The sequence below is a fragment of the Crocuta crocuta genome, unplaced genomic scaffold, assembly GCF_008692635.1.
Source record: "Crocuta crocuta isolate KB4526 unplaced genomic scaffold, BGI_CrCroc_1.0 scaffold388, whole genome shotgun sequence".
Lineage (NCBI taxonomy): Eukaryota > Metazoa > Chordata > Mammalia > Carnivora > Hyaenidae > Crocuta > Crocuta crocuta.
In genome coordinates, this window is record NW_027528867.1 from 996,921 (window position 1) to 1,020,961 (window position 24,041).

General features: G+C 48.6%; 1 protein-coding gene and 1 non-coding gene across 9 annotated transcripts in view; one reads left to right on the plus strand and one right to left on the minus strand.

The window, feature by feature from the left end:
- Window positions 1–20,657, minus strand: part of LOC144225171 (uncharacterized) — a 48,359-nt gene extending 27,702 nt beyond the window's left edge. For 4 of the 8 annotated variants that reach the window (XR_013333224.1, XR_013333226.1, XR_013333225.1 and 1 more), the window contains exons 1-4: window positions 14,934–15,040; window positions 14,177–14,315; window positions 11,098–11,248; window positions 1,753–1,881 (exon numbers count right to left, since the gene is read on the minus strand). Coding sequence is in view for 1 of the 8 variants with exons in the window: in XM_077756341.1 (XP_077612467.1) it covers window positions 11,098–11,168 (71 nt within the window). In the remaining 7 variants the exon portion in view is untranslated. Of the gene's footprint in view, window positions 1–1,752; window positions 1,882–11,097; window positions 11,249–14,176; window positions 14,316–14,933; window positions 15,041–20,613 lie in introns of those variants that run through there. The other 4 variants (XR_013333222.1, XR_013333221.1, XR_013333220.1 and 1 more) reach the window with 2 other exon arrangements.
- Window positions 20,658–21,852: 1,195 nt separating this feature from the next.
- TRNAM-CAU (transfer RNA methionine (anticodon CAU)) lies at window positions 21,853–21,925 on the plus strand. The gene has a single exon. It is a non-coding gene; the product is annotated as a tRNA-Met (tRNA).
- Window positions 21,926–24,041: the final 2,116 nt, after the last annotated feature.

The window sequence follows — 24,041 nt, forward strand, 5'->3', positions numbered from 1 at the left end:
AGGAAGCAAGAGGAAAAGCACCATTTACGAGGAGGATGAGGTAATACAGCTGAGAAATGCTGATGACTCCGATGAATGAAGTGGCTGGGGGGGCGGGGGAGGGAGGGGATTAAATATCAATCCCTGACCTGCCTCTGAGACTAAAGCAAAGGGGCTTACTGAGGACTGGATAAGTACTATAGGTGAGAAACCATCAAGAATGACTCCCAGGCCGCTGGCTTGAGCAACTGGACACGTGGCAGATGCCAGGAACCCAGGTGGGAGAGGAGCAAGTTGGGGGAAGGGTGCAGAGGAATTAGGATTTGGGACACACGGCCTGGTATTTAGTGTTTCTGGCGAGATCCCAACAGAAAACAGATGGCACGTTCACAGTGCTGGGTGTTCAACAACTCTGAGATGGATGCTGGATGCAGGAGGCATAGTAGTGAATAGGACAGTCCCTGGCTGCCCTGCAGAGAGCTTAAAGATGCCTGGGCCTGAGAGGTGAGGAAGCTGCCCACTCAGCCTGGTAGGTGTGGATCCAGGGAAGGCAACCAAAGAGGCCCCTAGCTTAGACTAGGGGGTTGGGGGGGGTAGGGGATTCCCATGTAAGCATTCCTACCAGAAAAAGAACAAAAACAAAAAAACATAAATGATGGTCCAAGGCAGCCCGGCTCATCTGGGGGAAGGAAGCACGGAGAGATGAAGCACAGAGGGCTTATTCACATTTATTTCACAAGTGAGAAATAAAGCTCTAGGGCCAGACAGGACCAGCTCCAGAGGGGCCCTGATGCCTCACTTCCCCAGACTCCACCCTTCCTCTTCTCCTTCTAGTCTCGCTCAAACGTCACCTCCTCAGAGAGGCCCACCCTGGTTAACCTGTAGCCCATCGCACCCCAGCACTCCATAGCTCCTCCCAGGCAGTATCTTTCCCCAGGGCACCATGAGCACCTGACCTGGTATGTGTTCGGCTGTTCCCACAGCCAGAGTGGGAGTGCCTGAGGGTGGCAAGCTCACCCTACACCGGTCCTGCCCAGGTCTGCTCAACCCACACACCTACGGGCACCATTCCTTCCAGGTTCCTCACCTAGGACCCCTCAACTCCCCAGAGTTATGCCCCCCACAATATGTCAGGATGTAGTTAATACATCTTACCTGGCAAAGGGGAATTAAGGAGGTAGAAGGAATTAGGGTTGCTAATCACCTGACTTTAGGGAGATTGCCCTCGTGGGCCCAAACTAATAAAAGGGTCCTTAGATGTGAAAGAGGGAGGCAGAAATCAGAGTGATGCAATGCGAGAAAGACTTAGCCAGCCATTGCTGGCTTTAAAGATAGAAGCAGGAGACATCTAAAAACTTGGAAAAGCAGGAAAACAGATTCTCCCTTGGAGCCTCCAGAAGCCCATAATACTTTGATTTTAGCCCATTTCAGACTTCTCACCTCCACAGCCATAAGATAATAAATGTGTGTAGTTTCAAGGCACCGAGTCCGCGGTAACTGGTTGCAGCAGTGATTACACAAGCAAAGGCACAGTCCACCTCCTAATTAGTATTTGTGTTCCTGTCACATGATGAAACGTGGGCAAGAATGGATCTTCCTCACTGTATTTGTGAGGACTGGGTAATCCTAGTCGCACACACACCGTGCGCAGTGCCTGGAGCCATAATATCTCTACATGGCGGTTGTGGGGTCATATCTACTGTGGCTTAGGGTCCAAGTGCTCCAGGATTCACGTATACTCAGTTGGGTCCAAATTTGGGAAGTCCCACTCACCTTTCAGAGAAGGTGCACTAGGTGCACTGCCTCCTCCTTCAGAGATGTGAGTCCTCCGAACCTGGCCGGCTCCTCAAGGGGACAGCTCCGTCTGCCATGGCCGAGGAGCTGACCTGACACACAGACCCACTGGCAGAGGCAGGGAAGATGCTGAGAAGTGCATATGAGTGGCAAACACACACACACACACACACACACACACACACACACAAGACTGACCTCCAACCTCAAGACTGAGAGGCCATTTATGAGAGCAGCAATTCAGTTAAAAGGGACCTAGATGGATGCTCATGGGATAAAAGATCAAACTTTCAATAAATGTTCATAAACCATGAAAAAATAAAAGAGGGACATCATCAGCCATCAGGGAAATCCAAACGAAAACTGCTACTCAGCAGTGGAAACCGAGTGTCATTTTTAAATGCCTTATTTCTGTTTACAAAAGCAGAGTCTACTAAATTGTGGGGGTTACAGGGAGCCAAGGAAGAGAACAGGCCTCCTCACAGAACCAGAAAATAGAGCAATAAAACATTACCAATCATTTAAGTAACCACAATAAAATCCCCTCATCATTTCATTCTTGCTCCCCTGGATCTTAGATTAGCAGTCTGCTTCCACCAAACTGTCTTAGAGCTTCTGGAATGGAGAGTCCTGGAAATCCTGACTTGGTCCACCGGGACAGTCTTGAGAGTTGCTCAAGTGACATCAGCTCAGAAGCCTACACCCAAGGGTCTATTCTTTAAAGGCTGGAAGGTTCGGAGTACCTAGTACAGTCCTTTATCACGAGGCTGTAAGATTGTCCTTTGTCACTGCAAACACAAACTGCAGCCTGCTGCTTACAGCAGAGCCTTCAGGGCTGCATTAAACTAAACCATCTGTAAGGTGGCACAGACTGCTTACAGTTTAATTTCTTACTCTAACCAATATTTTCAGAATGGAGGAGAGTAGACGTCTCTATCTGGGTATAGTACAGAACTTGTTCCTAAGACTTTAGTCGGGTGCTTCCCCTGAGGGTAAAATCATATGGGCAGTGAGAACACTGACAAACCTCCAGGGACTTCTCATAAAACACAGACACACATTTTCTAAAATACTTACATTAACATTGCATCCACGTAAGCTTAACTTCAGGAAGGCGGAATGTGTCTTCTGATCTGACAACCCTCTTGTGTGAATCTTATAACAGTAACACATCACACAAACCGAATTATTTCTAGCAGCTCTCTTTTTAATAAGGAGCAAACACAAATCTTTTGTGATTTTCCAGGGCTCCTCTGGGGCATCTCAAAGATCACTATAGGTTGGGGGCACCTGGGTGGCTCAGTTGGCTAAGCATCCGACTTCGGCTCAGGTCATGATTCACGTTCGTGGGTTCCACCCCCGCATCGGGCTCTATGCTGACAGCTAGCTCAGAGCCTGGAGCCTGCTTCCGATTCTGTGTCTCCCCCTCNAGACAAAATCTAAAGAGTTGTCAGAAGAGATTTGGACACTTGATTAACCTGTATCACAGGTGCCTGAGAAAAACCCTTTGGTTATTCAAGTCATTAAGGGGTAACACTTAAAAGTAAACAGGGGCACCTGGGTGGCTTAGTCGGTTAAGCGTCTGACTTTCACTTAGGTCATGATCTCGCGGTTCGTGGGTTCGAGCCCCACGTCGGGCTCTGTGCTGACTGCCAGCTCAGAGCCTGGAGCCTATTTCAGAGTCTGTGTCTCCCTCTCTCTCTGACCCTCCCCTGCTCACGCTGTCTCTCTCTCTCCTAGAAATAAATTTTAAAAATATATTAAAAAAAAAGTAAACAGACCCAAGAGTACTAGAAGACACGTGTTCACACAAAAACTTGCACACAGTGTTCATAGCAGCGTTATTCACAATAGTCGAAGAGTGAAAGCAATTCCAATGTCCATCAACTGGATGAACAAAATACGATTATATCCATACAATGGGATATTAATTGCCCATAAAATACAATGAAGTACTGATAAGCAGTACAGTATGGATGAACCTTGAAAACATTAAGTAAAAGAGGCCAAATGAAAAAGGCTACATATTGTGTGACTCCATGTATATTAAGTGTTCATGATAGGCAAATCCATTGAGAACAAAAGTAGATTAATGGTGGCCAGGGGCTGGCAGCAGGGGTGAGAGGGAAGGGGCAGTGACTGCTTAAATTAGGAAATGGGGATTCATTAGGGCCTTAACAATTAGAAATTAATTAATTAGGAATTCTACCTAGAATTGGGCAGAATTAGATGGAGGGGATGGCTGCACAACCTAATAATAAAAACCACTGACCAAGGCTCTTTTAAAAGGTGAATAATACCTTAGTTTTCTTTAAAAAAAAAAAAAAGCGAAATAAACAGGAAAGTATAAATATGGAAATGTTCATAAATGATGAGTTTTTGTTCTTTGTGTTTTAAAATCACCTATTCTAGGACATGAAAAATTAAACATAAAGCACCAAAAAGTATCCTGGTAAGACACAGAATCTCTGCTATCTAGAATAACCTTCCATATTGCAGGCAATGATCAGTAAGTCAAGGAGCAAGCCTATCAAACCTGAGCAAACTTTGCTGAAATACAATATATTTCATAGTTTCTTTTCCAATGCAGATATTTATAAAGTAATATAAATAAAATTCACTTCCCAAACTCTGTCCTTCATAGTGCCCTTTTTCACATTGTGGAACAAACTGACACTTTACTACAGGATAGGAGTCTGCAGGGTCAAAACTATTTTTATAACAATGCTAAAATATTACCTATGTTAATTTGCAATGCGTTCACCATTGCTATTTGCAAATGAATCGATAACTATTTAATGCAAATGTATGTTTCGATGTCTAATGTGTCAAGAATTGATAGTTTTAACCCACATAAACAAAAGCTCTTTGGGTACTCTCAAAAGGTTTTAAGAATGGAGAGGGAAAGATTGCATCTTGAAACATAGTGTTGAATGAAAAAGGCAACAGAATGAGAAATGGCATAACAATACCATCTTTTATGTGAATTAAAAGAGCTTATGCACAAGATAGCAATGATGTTTTGTCAGAGCATTAAAAAAGAGAAAAGACAAAAGACACCCATTGGGCATTCCAGAAAGACAGTCTCCCTGGAAGAGGGAGGAATGGCCATGGGAAATCTCATCCAAAGGAATAAAACACCAAGAGAAGGACCTTGCACAGACCACGGATAATGATCTGCCAGGAACTGAGGAGTGTTCCCACACCCCCAACCCAAAGGAAAATACCTGTGGGCTCCCCCACCCAGCTGCAGCTGCGCAGGACGGAGTGGACACCACACAGAGAACCTCTCACAGGCTCCCAGCACCATGTCCCTTCCTGAAGATGCCTCACCTGGAGGATTTTCTCCAGCAAATCCAGGCATGGTAAAGGAGCAAAGGGGCATGGGTGGCCTAGGGTAGGGAAGGCAGGTGGAGGTCGGCAGATTGCTCAAGAGCAGTGCAAGTATTTTTATTATGTTCAGATCACCAACAGCGGCCAAAGAGTTTGTTCAGTTGCAGGGATGAGGGTGGGAGTGCTGGCGGAGGGTGGGGAGCATGTGCAGGAAGCATCTGTCATCCTGTCCAATGGGCATTTTTGAGGTGCATGAGCTTGAGTGCCATGGTGCCCAGTTGGGGAGGCAGTGGAGGTTAGGAAAAAGGAACCTAGCAGAGACACAAAGAATCCTGACCGGACGGCCAAAGGCTGAGAGAACAAAGTTCTTCGGAAGGCACCCAATGATCCACGAGTTCAGGGCCACAGTCATGTATGTACCAAAGGGCGCATGCTCCACCATGTGAAACCAACAAGAGAAATATCAGTGATCAACACCAAGTGAGGGGCTGTCTAACCATTGTGCTGACAGGGAGGAAACTTGCCCCTTGCCAAAGAAGCACATCCCACTGTCATTCAGCTCGGTTATGAAGTCTGCCACCGTTCCCACAACTGTTCTTTGGAGCATTCGGTACGGGCGGTGAGTCATGCTACACCCACACTAGGGGTCATCGAGTGAAGAACCAGAGCAGGTCCATCCCTGCCCGCCTGGGTCTCCCAGTCTGATGAGAAAGCAAATAATCACTTGGCTGTTCTTGCCTTCTTGAGTCCCATAGAGAATGCCTAATCTCATCCTATTCATCCCACTGATTTTAAGATGGCTCCTTCCCTTCCCATCTGCATTCGCTTTCCTCAACCCCAGCCTCTTCTTCCCAGTGCTAAAAGAAAACACACAGCTTCCTCCTTCCAAAAATTATGAAGAATTTCAAGACAATGACAGCAGAGCATTAAACAGAGCAGAGACAGCCCACCCACCCTCCTGGGACATGGAGAGAGAAATGAGCTGGAAGCCACCAGCCCAGGGCAGGGTGGGACAGGCTGGCCATCAGTGCCCAGTTCTGGTCAGTGGGGCAGCAGCCCGTCAGCTTGTCTTGCCATGGGGAGGGGGTTGGTTCTCACCATCAACGGCTCCAAACAGGACCCAGAATCTCACCAACTCCCCATGAAAGGGACAGCTAAAATGTGTTAAGAGCAGAAACTGCAAACAGAACTGAAAGGTTAAAGGAAAAGCAAGGTTTCTGAATGGTAGTTTTAAAACCCAAAGTAAAGTTCTGAAGAGTTCTTCCTGAAGACAAAACTAGGCTCTGAATCACAAAATCCCGAGCAGCCCACCTGGCTTGGTGGCAGCTGGGGACAGGGCCGCATGTCTCCCAGGGGAGGGGGGTTACTGTCAGCTCACAGAAAGGGGAAGCTGATGGGGTGCCAGCTGCCCCCTGGAGTCACAGACTAGAGGTGACAGTCTCACTCTGAAGGTGGCCTCTGTGAGTCCTGGGAAGGGGCTGCTGCTCATGACTCCTTTTCCAGGGTCACTCTTCTTGGCCTCTGGTTTCGAAAAAATCATTGACTCCTCAGAAGACAGGATATTTCACTGAAGACTCTGCAGCTGAAGCCATAGTTGGCTTAAAGGGTAAGGAGATGAAGAGCTACAGGCAAAAGAAATTGGCCCAAAAAGGTGAGGAGGCTGGGAAAGTTCTGGAGAGTTAACACCCGCCCAGCACCCCTCCACCAAAGAGACTGGACACAGTCTGTGCATAAACACCAATTCCTCATGCCATTTACCACGACTCCCAACAATACCCCAGCATCCAATGTGCCACAAGTCAGAAAGCAGCTGAATCCCAGGATGAGAAAATACAAAGTCAGATGATCATGTCAGATCACAATCATCGCAGGACAAAATACTGTCCACAATGGTTGGAGAGGGGCAACCTTTTCTGTTCCAAAAGGAGAGGGGGACATCACTATGCCATAGCACAAAGGACAAAAAAGATGTACGGCCCACACGCTACCAAAAAAATTGAGAAGAACATCACACAAGCCTTCAGAAGGCCACCAGCAGCAAGTCAGGGCTCTGCAAAACAGAGTCAGGAAGAAAGAGAGTGCTTTGAAAGAGATGCAGCCTTCCAATCCCCAGTGAGATCATGTGTCCGGCGGGCAAGAACTGGAAGAAAATGTAAAGCAATGAAGGATGTGCTCCCTGCATTCAGTCAGTGCCCACTTGGAACATGAAGACAACACCACACAGGCCCAAATGAAGGCCATGGGCAACAAGTCACATTCAGGCACACACAGTTGATCAAGAAGGAGAAAGAGCAGAAGCTGCTTGAGGAAGTGAAAATGAATCAGCAGAAAGTCCAACACCTGGAGAAAAAAAAATTTTAAACAAGAAAGATGCTCTAAAATCTACATTTGTATTGTAAACAAGGAAGCCACGAAACCCTCATTCACAACACAGGATGTTAAAAGAGCTTTTGCCACAGAGAAGAGGGGACGTGCCAATTGGAGATATGCTGTAGGACAAACACACCAAGAGAGAGAGACAGACTTCAACAAACAGTATCCCTCAAAACAGCTCCAAGAAGTAAGCAGTCACCAGAAACTTCCTGGAAGGGAAGCACCCTCAACCACCACAGCGCTCCTCTGGCCCAGCCTCCAAAACAGGTGAGACCCGGCTCCCAGCACCAATAATGAGTCAGCCTGTGCAGTCTTTCTCTTCTTGCTGAAGGAGACCACCGTAGACCTGAAAGCCACGATACCAATTCCTAGGGGCCATGTGGGGCCTCAAGTGCATGGCATGGCTCCTAGCAGGCACCGGTGGGGTCCCACCAATAGAGACAAGGAATCCTTCTCCTCTGAAGAGCTGGATGTCATAGGCCACCTGTTGTTTCCACAATTTCCATAATGTCTAAGACTAAGATGCGCAGCCCAGTGGGGAGACCACTGTCCCACCCAAAGGACCTCCTGTCCTTCTACCTTTGGTTCTTAGACCTCCTGAGAAATACAATCCCCACTTTCCCCAAGTAAGAACTTCCTTTTGCCCAAGAGGGTACATGCAGACAACAATCTGAGGTTTGGGGTTTTAAAAAACGGTGTGAGCACTATAAAGACCACTGCTCACACTGTTTCTTCCCAGCACCAACAATGAGCCAAACTGTAAGATCCTCCTTGTCCCTTCTGAGAGCAGCTTAGCCTAGACTAGGGTCAAGGCCTGCTGAGCACACTTCACACCTAGTCCTGGGCTCATCTGAGGCCTCAGCTCCCGACCCCTATCTGTGTTGCGCCCAAACCCTTCACTTCTACAGGGAAGCACAGGAAAGCCACCGAGTCCGTCACAGTGTCAAAGAGGAACCAGCTCAGGGGACACAAAAAGGGCCAATCCTGGGCCAACCCAGTCAGCATCGTCCCCCCCCCTCCCCCAAGCCTCCTGGCTCTTCCAGATGAGAATGAGGAGATTGCAGCCGCACCCTCACAGGTATGGCCGCACCCTCCTCCAACACCAGCTCTACTGTCCACACAGCAAATGGGAGGACTCCACGCTGTTACGACAATTTGCACCGCAGTCTTCAGTGTAGTTTGCCCAGCCTGAAGAGACTCCTTCTCAGAGGGGCCATCCGCAACTAACTTCAAACCAGATACCCCAGCCCCGTGGCTGCCACACCCATCTGGGAAACAGAATCTCCCACAGCTATGACGATCCACAGCATCGACTTGGTCTACACAATGCAGCGTCCTAGTGCATCATTGAGAAACTCTAGGATAATAGCCACACTGGCCCTGAAGAACCGGCTCATTGCCTTTAAAACATTTAATATCGATGCTGTGGTGCACAACCCTTACCAACCCTGGAAACCTCTGTGTGTTACCTTTGTCATGGCACTGCCGTGGTGGTGTCACAAGGGGCTAGCTGGAATCCTTATCATTGAACTCACAGGACAAGCTGTGCAGATGACAGTCCAGGTCCACACAAATGCCAAGGGGACTCATACAGCCACACTCAATGTTACAGACACGCATCTCCAAGAGCCAGATTCTGTATGGATTCTTATACTTGGGGTCAGTGACAAGATCCCCAAACCCCACCAGGCGGAGGAGAGACTCAGGGCCAAAAGCAGCCCCTGGCCTCCTCCATCAGTGGCAATCCATCACCTGGAGCTTGCTGCAAATGCAGCATTTCCAAAGCTTGCTTCTGCAGTCTACGACCAGGCATCACAGTCCCAATGATGAGACCAATGTGCCAGCAAACCCACAATGGAAGGAATGTCCAAAAGCAAGCTCCAGGAGCNAGTAACACAAGAATTCCTGGGGAGGTGTTAGAGCAGACATACAAGGAGCTAAGCAAGAGAAGGAGAGTTGAACCTTACTCACCTATGGAGGAGGATTAATCATTTAAAAGGTGGGAGGTCAAAGACCCTCATCATAGACTGGATGCCTCCCGCCACAAGGGCACCTTGAGACCACCTGCTAAACAGAGGGGACCTCAAGTGCTTCCAATTCTTCTACCATATCTGCTTCCTACTGGGCCTTCTCCCTAAAACCCTTCTCTGGTCCTTTCCCTGAATGAGGAACTACCAGTTTGAGGTTTGTGGTGGTAAAAAAAATGTATTCACCACAAAAGAAGATTACCTCAAGATCTTGTTCTCCACAGAATGAACTGTTTAATTTTCATCGTAACTCAGGTTTAATCATAAACGACTGAGTGATTTAATGTATTTAATGCTCTAAAAACCCTTTAGGTTTAAGTGAAAAGAAATACAATAAAAATCAAGTTCCAATTGATCCAGCTGCCCAGCCAGGTTAAGGAAGCAGTAATTTATGTCAAACAGGGCTGGGGTTTGGGAAGGCTATGGTCCATCAACTTTGAAAAACCCTGTCAAGATGTCATTGGACCCTCCAGACAGCTCACAAAAGTAGCCAGACACACTGAGGTTCAGAAAAGTAATCTTGGTGTATGGACTTCAGCACAGCCAGCCACTCACTGTGGGCTCACAACATAGAAAGGCAACATTGCAAGGCAGGAGTTCTCCTCCGGAGGCAATTTGTCCCCCTCTCCCCTCCCGGAGGACATTTAGCAATATCTGGTGACATTTTTGGTTGTCACAACCAGCCTCTCCTGGGGAAGAGCTCCAGATGCTGCTGATCATCGTACAATGCACAGGATGCCTCCTCCCCTTCTCCTGCGACAAAGAGCTATCCGGCCCCAAATGTCAATAGTGCTGAGGCTGAGAGACTCTGGTCAGGAATAAAGATACTTGAACCCAAGGCATCTAATCTTGAGTCATGACCCTTTGAGCATCTTAGTCATAGATTCTGTGCTTGAGGGGGAAAGCTACTTGTGCATACAGACAGGGACACAAGGCTTTGCAGCTTGGGATGCGGTGGTTCACCAGTCCCTGACATCATTGAATACTCCCCCAATATCAGTCACCCAAAGATACTGAGGTCAGGGAGTCTTCTTAGGGAGTATTCCTGTTTTTTGTTTTTTTTGTTTTTATCCTTCTAAGTAAAAGAAACCCTGCTCTAAAGAACTTCTGCCATGTATTGGCTCATTTAAACATCACAGCCATCCAATCAGATCAGATCACTATGTGACAGAGAAGGACAGGGCTACAGAGAGGTGACACAGCCAGCGAGTGAGAGCCACAGGCATGGCCGGGGCGCTCCAGGTTCAGGATGGCAGTGGATGCCAGGCGCTCTGACACCAGTCAGGCTTTCCATGGGGTTCACACGCCTTGGCCGCCCTCCACTCACTGGGAGAGAAGTCATCAAAGATGCCTGGCCAGACACCCTATCATACTGGCCTCAGCAGGGACAGCGGCTCCAGAGGACAGCGTGGACGTGGACACCTGGCATAGAGCAGAGGAGGCACCCTCCCCGTGACCACTGAGTTTTCAGGGAGAGGGACTGTGCTCTGATTCTCCCGAGTTGCAGGTCTGGGCAGCTGCTGCCCTGGGATCGGGCAGGACAGGAAGCCGCGGTCTAGGTCAGATCCTTCTCATGTCCAACCGCGCTCACCTGTGAATGTGACCGCCGCACCAGCAGCCGATTCGTGGAGCCAGCACGTCAGCTCCGAGAAACCTGTGCATCTGCAACCACCAAAGCTGCCCACCCAGACTTGTACCAGGCCCGTCTCAGCACTCCTCAGAGGCCCACAGCCAGCCAATATCTGGAAAATAATAAATGATGGTGAGTCCCCAAGGTTTCCTCATTTTCCCTCCATTAAACCTCTCCTTGGTTCCCTGAATCTGCCTCTGCTTTTGTCTCATAGCAAGAGGTTGCTCAGGGGGCAGTCGGGCTAGTTGCTGTGAGGGACCAACTTTACTCTCCTCCAGCTGCGACTGTGCCTCGGGACTCATCCTCCGTCCTCACTTCCTGGCGGTCACTCTTCAGTCTCACCCTCGGCTTCCTTTGAAAACTGCCCAGCATGGCACCTGCGCATCCCTGGAGGCCTGTGACAGGCAGGAAACTGCATGCAACTGCACATTTTCCTCACAGTTTGCAAATACACATATTCAAATCTAAAGTTTCTGTTTCAGGGGCGCCTGGGTGGCTCAGCTGGTTAAGCATCCGACTTTGGCTCAGGTCGTGATCTCACAGTTCATGGCTTTGAGCCCCGTGTCAGGCTCTGGGCTGACAGCTCAGAGCCTGGAGCCTGTTTCAGATTCTGTGTCTGCCTCTCCCTTGCTCACACTCTGTCCCTTTCTGTCTCACTCTCAAAAATAAAGATTTTAAAAAAATTTTTAATAAAACTTCTGTGTCAGAAAACAACAGCCAACTCCATTTAGACATTACCCATTTGCCATGTGTGTACAATACTACCCACATCTGGACCCAGTTTGGGCTCATCTCTTCAGAGGCTCCAGCTCCTTCCCTTGACTGGCTATCTTATAACTCCCAGTCATGCACAGGTGGCTTCTGGGAAGGGGATGGGAAATGCTCAGTTCAGGACCAGTCCCCACAGCAGGGGAAGGTGGCTTTTCTGGACTCTGGTCCCCTAAAGGCACTGTCTGAGGCCACAAAGGATGGATGGTCTACAGAGCACCACCACATCCCGGCATGATTTGGGGGTTTCTGGATCCTGGAATAGGCTGGAAACTATGGACCCTGCCATGTGGTGGAGAAGAAATAGGCCCAGAGAGGGGAAGTGAATGTGTCAAGATCACATAGACAGTCAAATGTGTCAAAGTCAGGAATAGACTTGCACCCTTGGCCCCGGGGTCTTAGTGTATTTGTGAGCTGGTGGCATCATCAGAACCTTCTTACTTTTCATCCCAGAGAACAGGCCGTGAAGATGAGGGTCTCCTTCCCTCACACTCAGCCCAGCTAAGAGGAGCCAGGCCAAGTGCATCAGTGCTGACTTGTGGGCATCCTGCCACTGAAATCAGCATTTCTGCTCAAGATGGGGAGGATTGGAGCACCAGAAGTGGGGACCTAGGTGGGGCCAGAGCGCCCCCTGCTGTCTAATTGCTAAGCGACCCAAGCCTCAGGTCTGCCTCTCAGATTTCTTGGGGTCCCTGCCCAGGAAAGCTGAGGGCTGGGTTCAGGGCACACTCCATCCTGGGGATTTTCTCATTTCATTCTTGACAACCCAGGGGAAGTCCCCAGGCTCCCCGCTAGCGGGAGAGTCATGCTCACGGCGCTCTACTTTTTCTCTCTTGCTGCACCCATGCATGTGTCCAGTCAGCACCACGTACTGAGGGCTTTCTGCGGCCCAGCCACTGGGTCTGGTACTTTAAGAACCAGAAATGACAAGCCACTGTTCCGGGCCCCGTGGAGTCTCCAGAATGAGACAGATAACCAAGGAAACAGTGAAGCAAAGATCTGACAGAGGTTGAGAGCCGCGGGATGGAGGACCGATCAGGTACCAAGGAAATGGATCAGAGGGGCTCTAGTGGCAGACGTGGTGAGCTCTGAAGAGGAAACAAAGGCAGACGGACGTGGAGAGAGGGGAGAGGCATTTCTGGGGGCAGGAACAGACACAGCCAATGCCCCCACTCACTTGTTCCTTGTCCCAACTGCTTCCCCTTCCTCCTGTTCTTCCTCCTAACTCACTATGGGTCACGACGGCTGTCCACTTCAAGAATCCCCCCACCTCTCCTGGCTGGCCTCTCTGGCCAGGTTCGTGTCTGGTGGGATTCCTGTGACTCCCCCAGCCCTCTTACCTCGGCCCTGCTGAGGAACACATGGCTTCCTGAACCCTGCACAAAAGCCTGTCTGCTTTGTGGACACTAGAGAATTCAATACGTGGGACAAATTTCTTACGCAGGGGATTCAGAAGAATCTAAACCATCCTTTGCCCCTAAGCAAGGGAAATTGTCCCAGGGAACCAGAAAAGATCCAAAGGAGTCATGCTGAGGGAAGTTTCTCTACAAGTTAGGAGGAAGGAGCAAGTTCACTCTGGGCCAGTGCACGACAAGAGGAAGTGGGGAGGGAGGGACAGGATCCCCATGGAGAGAGGGAGTTAAGAAGCAAAGACATGGAGCCGGAAGGCTCAGGAGGGGTCTGGAGGACAGTGCAAGAAGGAGAATTGCCCAGGAGGCAGCTGAAACGTTGGAAGCAGGAAAGAGACATAGTAAAAAGTGTGCCTACAAGGATTCCCAGGACAAATGATACCCAGTTTCTCTGCCCCAGCTCTGATCAACCTGCACTCCAGGGGCAACTAGATGACTCGGCTGGTTAAGCGTCCAACTCTTGAACCATGGCCTCATGGTTCGTGGGATCGAGCCCCACATCAGGCTCTGCATGGACAGCACGGAGCCTGCTTGGGATTCTCTCTCTACCTCTCTCTCTCTCTCTGCCTCTCTTGCTCTCTCAAACTAAATAAATAAACATTAAAAAAATTTTTTTCGACCTGCACTGTCCAGAAGGGTGGGGACAGCTTAAGGTCACCAGCATTTAGCAGAGCCTCAGCCCTTGAAAGTATCCTGCAAATGACCATCTCCATGGGATGCCAGTCTCTAACCCAAGGGCNCTGTAAAATTAAAAAAAATAAAAAATTAAAATTAAAAAATAAAAATTTTAAAAATAAATAAATAAATAAAAGTTCCCTCGTAAGGTTACAGTGAGAATTGTCTGTGATAATACACGGTCCTACCTGGCATCTAGTGGCTGCGTGAAATCACGACGACTCGTTCTACTTCTTAAAACCTGCTCTTCTCAGGGCTTCGGGGGCTTTACACTGGCTTGGTAGCCTCTGCAGCCCCATGACTTGCTCCTTCAATCTCCTGTTGCTCCTTAAGGAAATGACAACCTTTGTGAGTACTGTACATACATGAAAACACTTTACATATGTGAGCCATTTAATCCTACAATCGTGCTTTGAAAACAGGTTCTATTCCTTCCAGATTCAAAGGCAGGAAATTCCAGGACAGAGCTCCCACGTACACACACTACGGGTCTGAATGGACTGGGATTGCTGGATCAAACGCCCCTCCCCTGAGCACGATTTCATACCACACTGAGACTGCCCAGGACTCCACACGGGCTCCTCCAGGACCCTCGAGTCACACTTTCTCCCTCCACAGCCCCTCCTTCTGGCTGCCGTGGGAACCCATCTCAGTCTGCTTTGAGCCTCCATCTCCTCCTTTGATCAACAGACCCACATTTCCAAAGGCGTGGAATAAATGCATGCAGATATCTGTCTTCCCCTAAAACCCACCCAGCTCCAGGCTCCTGACCCTGTCCTCCAGCCTCAGCCTCCGCACCTCCAAGAGAGCACTGGGTTCCCTCTATCCAGAAGTCTAGTTCTGTGTGGCCAGGCTGGCCTCTCGCCCCCAGGAGGGGTCCTGGAGAGCAGCAACATGTTCTCAGGGGCCACTCACCGACCCTACCACAGCGAATGTCGGACTCACCTATCTCAAACCAGTCAGCCCTCCCAGCTCCCCTACGACGGCTCACAGTGCCACCTCTGCACCCATCCTCTGAGACGGAAGCTGTCCCTTGGACCCATCCCTCCCTCTCCAGCAGCCTTCTCACTTCCTCAACAGCCCTCTCGCCTCGGAACTGCCTCCCAACTGCCTCTAGGACTATTCCATTCCCCAACATTCCAACTGACCAACCGCTCATCCATACCCACCACAGCCCCTTGAATCTTGACCACACTCTGGCTTCTGTCAGAGTCAGTTCCCAGGGTGCATCTTACCCAGTGAACCATAAACTTGGGGACAGGAACTGACTCTACTTATTTTCCATCCCCACGAAACTGACTGCCCTGGCACACAAGTAAATTAATTTGGGGGTTTAGTTAAATCAGAAAGTGTCTGATTCAGAGGGAGCATTTGATTAAAAAGTATTAGTCTCGGATGCCTGGGTGGCTCAGTCAGCTAAGCGTCCAACTTCAGGTCATGATCTCACAGCTCGTGAGTTCAATCCCAAATGTTGGGCTCTGTGCTGACAGCTCAGAGTCTGGAGCCTGCTTCAGATTCTGTCTCCCTCTCTTTCTGCCCCTCTCCTGCTCACACGCTCACACGTGTTCTCACTCTCAAAAATAAACATTAAAAAATTTTTTTTAAATTAGCCTGGAAGTTCTGTGTACTTCCTGACACAGAACCATGAAATTGCCCACACCACAGCCCGGCCACCATGCCCCTTGTCATGCAGACATCACGCCTGCCCTGTTTTTATTGATTCATGTGTTTATTCTGTTTGAATACTGACTAGTCACTCAAATATTTCTTGAGCACAATGAGTAAAAGAGATGTTTAAGTTCACCTGATCCGGGGGACTCTACACTGGAATACTAGAAACACCTAGGGAGTTTGTTAAAAATACAACCCCTAGCCCCGTGTCTAAGATTTACTGAATCAGGGGGCACCCGGGTGGCTTAGTCGGTTAAGCGTCCAACTTTCGCTCAGGTCATGATCTCGCAGTTCATGGGTTCGTGCCCCGCGTCGGGCCCTGTGCTGACTGCCAGCTCAGAGCCTGGAGCCTGTTTCAGTCTGTGACTCCCTCTCTCTCTGACCCTCCCCTGCTCACGCTGTCTCTCTCTCTCTTAGAAATAAATAAAAAGCATTAAAAATTTAAAAAAAAAAAGATTTACCGAATCAGAATCTCTGGAGGAAGACCCAAGGGTTTCCACTTTTATTCATTTTTAATTTTTCACTTTTTCTTTTAATTTTCAGACTTACAAAATAGTTTGACAATAATAAAGTTCCCACATGCCCTTCACCCATCTTCTCCAGATGTTAACATTTATGTAACTGTTAACACAATGATCGAAACCAGGAAATTAACATGGATATGTTTAATCTACAGACTTCATTCAGATTTAGCCAGCTGCTCATTCATGGTGTTTTTACATGTTCCAGGAGCCAATTCAGGTTACCATCCAGCACTCGGTGGTTTTAATTTACATGTCTCTGCTTATGATTTCATGCTTTTATATGTTTTCATATGTTTGAGGACCCTTTTAATTTGTGCATTGTGTGTGAATTGTCTGTTCAAGCCTTTTCTCATTTTTCTTTTGGATCATTCATCCTCTGTGCTTCAACTTTTACGAGTTCTCTACTATTAGGGATTTTAGCTCTTCGTAGCGAAGCCCTTAGTTTTGAGTGTTGCAAATCATTTCTCCCAATTTCTTAGTTGTCTTTTTCCTTTGTATATGGTGCGTTTTGCCATGTCCAAATGACTCATTTAATTGCCTCTGGATTCAGAGTCATGGTTTGAAATCCCTTCCTAACACTGAGGTCAAGTGGAATTCACCCATACTTTTTGTCCTTCCCACTAGTACTTACTATGGTTTCCTTTTTTACATTTAAATTCATGATCCACTTGAGCATATTCTTCTGCATGATTGTGTTATGGATTTAACTTTATCTATTGAAATGACTCCCCAGTTTTGCAGCACCATTTATTAAAAAGCCTATCGTTGCCTCTGAGATTGGGGATCCACCTTTGCCATACATGAAGTTTCCATTTGTACTTAGGTTTATTTCTGTACTTTCTATTCTCTTCCACTGGTCTGTCTATTCATGTGCCACAGCCTCACTGCTTTCATTACAGGGGCTTTATGATTTGTGTTAATGTCCTGTGAACAAGACATTAAAAGACCATCTTTCTTTTCAATGCTTCGGTGTTTCCCTGGATATTCTAGCAGATTTATTTTTCATATGAACTTCACTATCAACAAACCATGTCCCTAAAACAGCTCCAAGAAGTAAGAAGTCACCAAAAACTTCCTAAAAGACACCCTCAGTGACCAGAGAGCTCCTCTAGCCCAACCATCAAAATGGGTGAAATCTGGCTCCCAGCACCAACCTGCAGGGTCTTATTCTTCTCGCTGAAGCAGCTCCACCTGGACTGGAGGCCCCAAAACCAGTTCCTAGGGGTCATCCGGGGCCTCAAGTGCATGGCATGCCTCCTAGCAGGCACAGCTGGGGTCTCACCAAGGGATGCAAGGAATCCTCCTCTAAAGAGCTGGATGTCACAGACTGCCTGTCATCTCCGTGATTTCCATGATCACGCCAAAACAAAGGTGCCCACTCCACTGAGACGCCCACAGCCGCTCCCAGGAGGACCCCTGTACCCCCCACCCCCATGCTTCCACATATAGTTCCCTTAGACCCACTTAGAAGACACAATCTGTGCCTCCCCTGAGTAAGAACTTCCTTTTGCCCAAGAGGGTGCATGCAGACAACAATCTGAGGTTTGGGTTTTAAGAAACTATCTGACCACTATAAAGACCATTGCCTAGGGGCACCTGCGTGGCTCAGTAGGTTAAGTATCCGACGTCGGCTCAGGTCACGATCTCGCAGTTTGTGGGTTCGAGCCCCGCGTCGGGCTCTGTGCTGACAGCCAGCTCAGAGCCTGGAGCCTGTTTCGGATTCTGAGTCTCCCTCTCTCTCTGACCCTCCCCTGCTCACGCTGTCTCTCGCTCAGAAATAAATAAAACATTAAAATTTTAAAAATTAAAAAAAAAAATAAAGACCATTGCCTACACTATTTCCTCCTATAAAACGACCTTTTTAGTTCAGCTCCTCCCAGTTCTAGAAGTAACTTCGAAATTTACAATGAATGTAACACCGAAAAGAAGTGCTTTTCATAGATGAAGAGCCAGCATTCCACAGTTATTCTGATGTGCAGCCGGGTTTGGGAACCAGGGGAATATAACCAACAGGATCAGGATGTGGTGGCTCTGGGGACTGCTGCTACTCTCACAGGGGCGCTCGAGAATTGCTGGACCCTCCACACCAGCAGTGAGGAAGGAAGCTCAGCGAAGCCAGAAAAGGTCCTCCAGCTCACAGTGGTCAAACGAGCAGAGATGAGTAACAGTCCTCACAGCTGCCGCTCCATGCTAGGTGGATACGGCACATTCTAGAACAATGTCTTCCTTCAATCTGCCAGCAGCCCAGCAAGGTAGATTCGGGTATGATCACCATTTTACGGGAACAGAGAGATTAAGACAACCAATCACGGCAGACCTGGAGATGAACAGAGGCATGTGACTCTGGAAGGCACGCACAGTTGTTTCTAAGACCTGGTCTTCTAAAGGCATTATGAGAAGTAGAATGGCGCCAGCCCTGGAGATTTATGGGATGTCAGTATCCCAGAATAAGCTGGAAGGGGATTGATCCTGTTGCTTCACAGAGGAGAAACAAACCCTGAAAGCGAGGAGACTTTCTTCAGCTCACGCAGCCAGTCAATGTCAAAACGGAAACCGGAGTCCAAGTCTCACAGGCAAGATGCTTGGCATCCCCTGCAAAGCATTTAGGTGTCAGAGGCAATGCAAGGCTGCCTCCTGGAGGAAGGGCTGGAAAACTGCAGGTGCCCCTTCCCGAGACCCTTGGCAGCTTCACTTTGCATACTGGTAGATTTCATGACTCTGCCCCTCCCAGGCGCTTGGGGGGGGAGGGGGGAGGGTCTCCTTTCTTTACTAGTGCCCCCCCGCAGAATCCCAGGACCCTGTCAATGAAGTCCCATCAGGGGCCCAGGACACACAAAGCAGTTTTTTCCTCTCACTGTGCCCCTGAAATCATGGACTCAAGAAACACCTTGAAGGAATGGATTTTATGTAAAAGGCATGGCGGTGGGGACAGTGGGGACAGAATCTGAGAAGATAAACCTGTCAGCCTCCTCAGAGGTTATGACCTGTTGGGTGTCCCAAGCATAACCTGTGATGAGCAGAGCTGGAGTGGAACAGAGGGGAAGATCAAATACCAACTGAAGAATCAAGGGAGGGGGTCGGGGCAGGCATCATATCTGAACTAAGAGTGAAGAGGCCAAGATTTCAGTAATGAAGAAGACAGTGGGAAGGTCCCGGGGAAACAGAGAAGGCAGGGCCTCGCCACACATTCCCTGGTGCCTGCTTTCCCCCTCAGCCCCTCACTCCCGCCCGCACCCCCAAGTCCTGGGGCAGCTCCAACACTGACTCCTTCCGGTGCGCCCCCACCCCCTGCTGCACCTGCCTCTGCTCTCAGGCTCTCCCCTCTCAGGCCCCATCAATAAACTAAAATAGTTCTTTTGTACCTGCTGCAGAGGACCCAGAAAAATTCCAAACCAACCTCTGCCCCCAAAGAAAGAAAATCGATCGCCTCAGGGAAATAGCAAAGGTTGGGGAGAAGTGACGAAGACAGAGAAACATCTTTGCTAGTTCCAGGCCACCGTGCAAGAAAGTCCCGGAATGAGATTAGGATGAGCACACAGAAAGGGAGGAAGGCAGGAAGGACCTGGGTGGTTCTGCGGGACAGTCTGTCGCGTCCGGCTAGGCAGCCGAGGGTCAGCCTTATCACTGCAGGGCCCCGACGGCTATTTCCCCTAATGGGCAGTGAGGAACCGCTCAAGCCTCAGTAACAGGATGCCCTGCAAAATGTGTTTAGAGAGACTGCTAGAACAAATCGTGTCCTGCCCTCTGCAGCTACTCACGGCGAAAGCTTGGGCTTCACAGCGCTGACAGTGCCTGAGAATCCCTGCGGCTGGGGGGTTGCCTGTCTTGCAGCCAAGTTTTCACCTCCAATTCTGGGGGCAGAATTTGTGCCACCCCAGGATGAAAGGGAGGAGAAGCCACAAAGCCAAGGTTGGGGAGGGACTGAGAGAAAACCAAAGCGAAGCCGCTGGCTCTCCATGCAGTGCTCTTTGCTCAGTGCACACTCTCCCTCCAGCTCAGAGTCTGGGCAGCAAATGGCGGCTGAAGGTGGCTTGGGGTGGGGCCTACGGCCCCCACCAACCATCCTTCTGAATGTGGTGTACTTAGGGTGGCTCAGATCCTGTCCCTGGATCACAGAACACCCAGTCAACGGAGGCAGGACAAACATACAAGGAGCAACTGAGAACAACCTCGAACCCCAGGCTGTGCTACAGGCACTGAGCGCCCTAGGAAATCGGGGCAGTAAGGGAGGGAATCAGTGGGAACTGTGATACCAGAGGCAGCCTGAAACCTGTTTCCAACTGAGCACCAAAACCCTTAAAGACACAAATAGGAGGAAGGGGCTAGTCCTACCAGATATGAAAACATATTATTTATTACTCTGGCGAACGCAAGAATTCCTCAAGAGCTGGGGAACCAATAAGCTGGCAAGTCTAACCCAATGCTCTTACCACGTAATAATCGCTGGGTAAATGGGATGGGAGATGAGTCTCTGGAAGCCATCCCTTCTGGGAATCCACAGCAGAAAGTTCCCTGCAGGAATAAAGAAGTCGGGGCAGGAATAAGGAAGGAAGGCCTCCTTGGAAATGGTTGTATGTTCTGCCCACCCATCCAATCACCCACCCACCCCGCATTTTTATCACAATGGAATGTGAAACCCTGCTTGGTGGAAATGATGCCTCTTCTGCCCTTCACGAGAGATGCCCCGGGGCGCCTGGGTGGCTCAGTCGGTTGAGCCTCCGACTTCCGCTCAGGTCATGATCTCACGGTTTGTGGGTTCGAGCCCCGCATCGGGCTCTGTGCTGACAGCTAGCTCAGAGCCTGGAGCCTGTCTTCGGGTTGTGTCTCCCTCTCTCTTTGACCCTCCCCTGCTCACGCTGCCTCTCTCTCTCTCTCTCAAAAATAAATAAAACATTAAAAAGAGAGAGAGAGATGCCCCTATTTAATTAAGGAGTATATTATTGTTAAGAGGTTACTAAAACACAGAGTTTAATAAACTGTCAGGTCCAAGGTAACCATAATTTCTTCCCTGTGTTTTCCTACTGAATTCAACTCCCAAGAGTCTTCTAGAATCTTCTCTCGCTTCCACTACGTCACTCCCACCCCATTCCCAACCTGGGCCAGGAGACCTCACACCCCCAAACACCCTCAGCCCCACTCTCGTCCTCATCCCGCTCAGTCCCCGCCCGCCCGCCACCAGGGCACTACCCACCCCTGGCTCAGGGGCGCCCCCTGCCGCCTACCCGCAGCCGGTTCCAGCCCCTCCGGCCTCGGTTCCCGCCGTCAGCACCGCGAGCCTCAGGTCCGTCCGCCCACGCGCCAGCCGGTCGCTGTCAGGACTGAACACCTCGGCTCGGACAGCCTCTGGCACCTGCCCTCCGCCGGAGCCAGGCGCGTGCCCTCTGAGGGTCCGAGCGCGCCGGCGGGGTCATCCTCGGAAGCTGTGCACCTGACGGGCGCGCGGCTGCTCGGGGCCGGCTCCGCGCAGGGCTGCCGGGGCCCGGGACGCATTCCGTCCGCCAACGCCGCTCCTCTCCCGGGAAAGCGACCCTCCAACCCCGTGTGTCCGCACGTAGCGGCGGGGACTCCCGGGTCTCTGCCGGGAGAGATGGACGCGAGTAGGTAGCTCGGGCGGCGGAAGGGGCTGTAGGCACTTCTCTTTAGTGATAAAGAAGTCCCTGACTTCAGCGGCCCTCTTGGCGCAGTGGGCAGCGCGTCAGTCTCATAATCTGAAGGTCCTGAGTTCGAGCCTCAGAGAGGGCATTGCAATTTTGCTGTGTTCCAATGGGGGCGTTTGTAGAAAGACTTTAAGCCGAAGGTGCTTAGAAGCACCACAGGAAGAAGAGGGCATAGAGGAACGGATGTCTCTGGCAGCAGCGTACTGCCCCAGGCCCCTGAGGAACTAACTCCTGGGTCCACACTCAGATCACCCAGCTCAGCTTGACTCAAACGAGAGTGCAAGCCGCAGGCCGCAGGAAGGACCGCAGCCCCACTCCGCCAAGAATGAAAAACCTCTAAATGAGAAAACATGCCTTGTTGACTCGACTGCGGGGAGATGGACATGGCGGTGCCGAGGTCGTGCGACCCCTTTTGCAACATCTGTGGAAAGCAGTCTCCTAGACCACTTCCGATCTCCCTTTTCCCCGCAGCTTTCTCTACTTGAGGCGAAGCCGTGTCCCTCCACGTTCTTTTTCGACTTGTCTCCAGAGACTGTACCCCCGCTCCATTCCAGAGTGGGCTTCTGAGAGCCGGGGAACCGGGGTAGTCAGCGCTGGTCCTCCGCGTGGCCCGGGAGCGCAAGGTGGGGCGTGGCACTGACCGCCCAGGCGAGGCCAAGCTCCACCCACGGCTCTAGCTGAATCCTTCAACTTTTGATTATGCGGTGTAGCTTCCCGATTACTTTTGATTAACTGGTAGCTTCCTATTACTTTGTGATTTAGTCTCTAGCAATTATTTAGAAGTATATTTATTTTCCAAAATAAGGGAGAGATCTAGGTTTCTTCTTATTCATTTCTATCTTAATTGGTTGCGTTGTGGATATAGGATATATACAATGTGATATCATGTATATTTATTTCTTTTTAAAGTAAGTTTTATACCCACTGGGAGGCTTGAACTCACCACCCAGAGATCAAGAGTCACTTGCTCTACTAACTGAACTAGCCAAGGGCCTGAGTCATAGAATATATTCTTTAAGAATTAAAGCCTCTGAAATTATAAATAGCTCAATGTATGGTCATTTTGTAAATGCATTTTGTATATGTGGGGGAAAATATGTATTCTGTACTGGTTGTATGCATTGTACTAAAATTTCTAATCACATTAATCTTCTATATTATTTTTTTAATTCTGTTATTTTTTGTATGTTTGAACTATTGGTTGATAGATTTTTCGATGTTGTCAATTTGTATATATTTTGAGGCTACATAAATAAATGCATAAAGCATAGAATTCTTATATCTTCCTTGTGAATTGAACCTGAATTGAATACTTAGGAAGTGTTCATCTTTATTGTAAGTATTGCTTTTCATTTTAGACTACATGTGGTCTAATATTAATGTAATATCACCTTGTTTTGATTTCGTGTGTACAAGTAACATCTTTTTCTATTAGTTTCATACTCTGTTATCCTTATGTTTTAATGCCTTTTTTATTTTATTTATAATTATTTTTTTTAAATATTTTTTTATTTATTTCTAGGAGAGAGAGAGACAGCGTGNTCAGTTTGTGAGATACAGTCCTGTGGCAGGCTCTGTGGTGAGCCTACTTGGGGTTCTCTCTCTCAAAAATCAGTAAACACATACATTTGAGATATTTGTAATCCAGTCAAATAAGCTCTACAGATTCATAGGAATATTTACTCTATTTACTTTTAATATAATTACTGATCTATTTGGATTTAAATCTACCTTTTTAATAAGGTTTCCCTTTTTGTTCTGCCTGTTCTTTGTTGTGCTTCTTCCTTTTCTTTTTGGTTGCTTTATTTTATTCCTACTAATAATAAATAAATATATTAATGAGTTAATAGATTATATTAATTATAAAGATAAATAATAACATTAGTGTTATTATTATTTTCTATTATGCCAGTTATTTTCCCTCTATTTGGAAACTGTACCCTTGTTTAATATTCTTTTAGTAACTGACCTTGAAATTCCAATGCTACTACTTGACTAAATGAAGACTGCTATTAATAGAGNGGGGCTTGAACTCACGACCCCCTGAAATCAAGAGCACCCTCTAGAGACTGAGCCAGCCAGAGGCCCCAGCACTTTTTACCTTTTGTCCCCCCAAAATTTTTTAATTCTTTTCCTTTATCACTATGGTTATGACCCTCTCAACTTACGTACTTTTTCTTTTTCCAATTTCTCTTGGACAT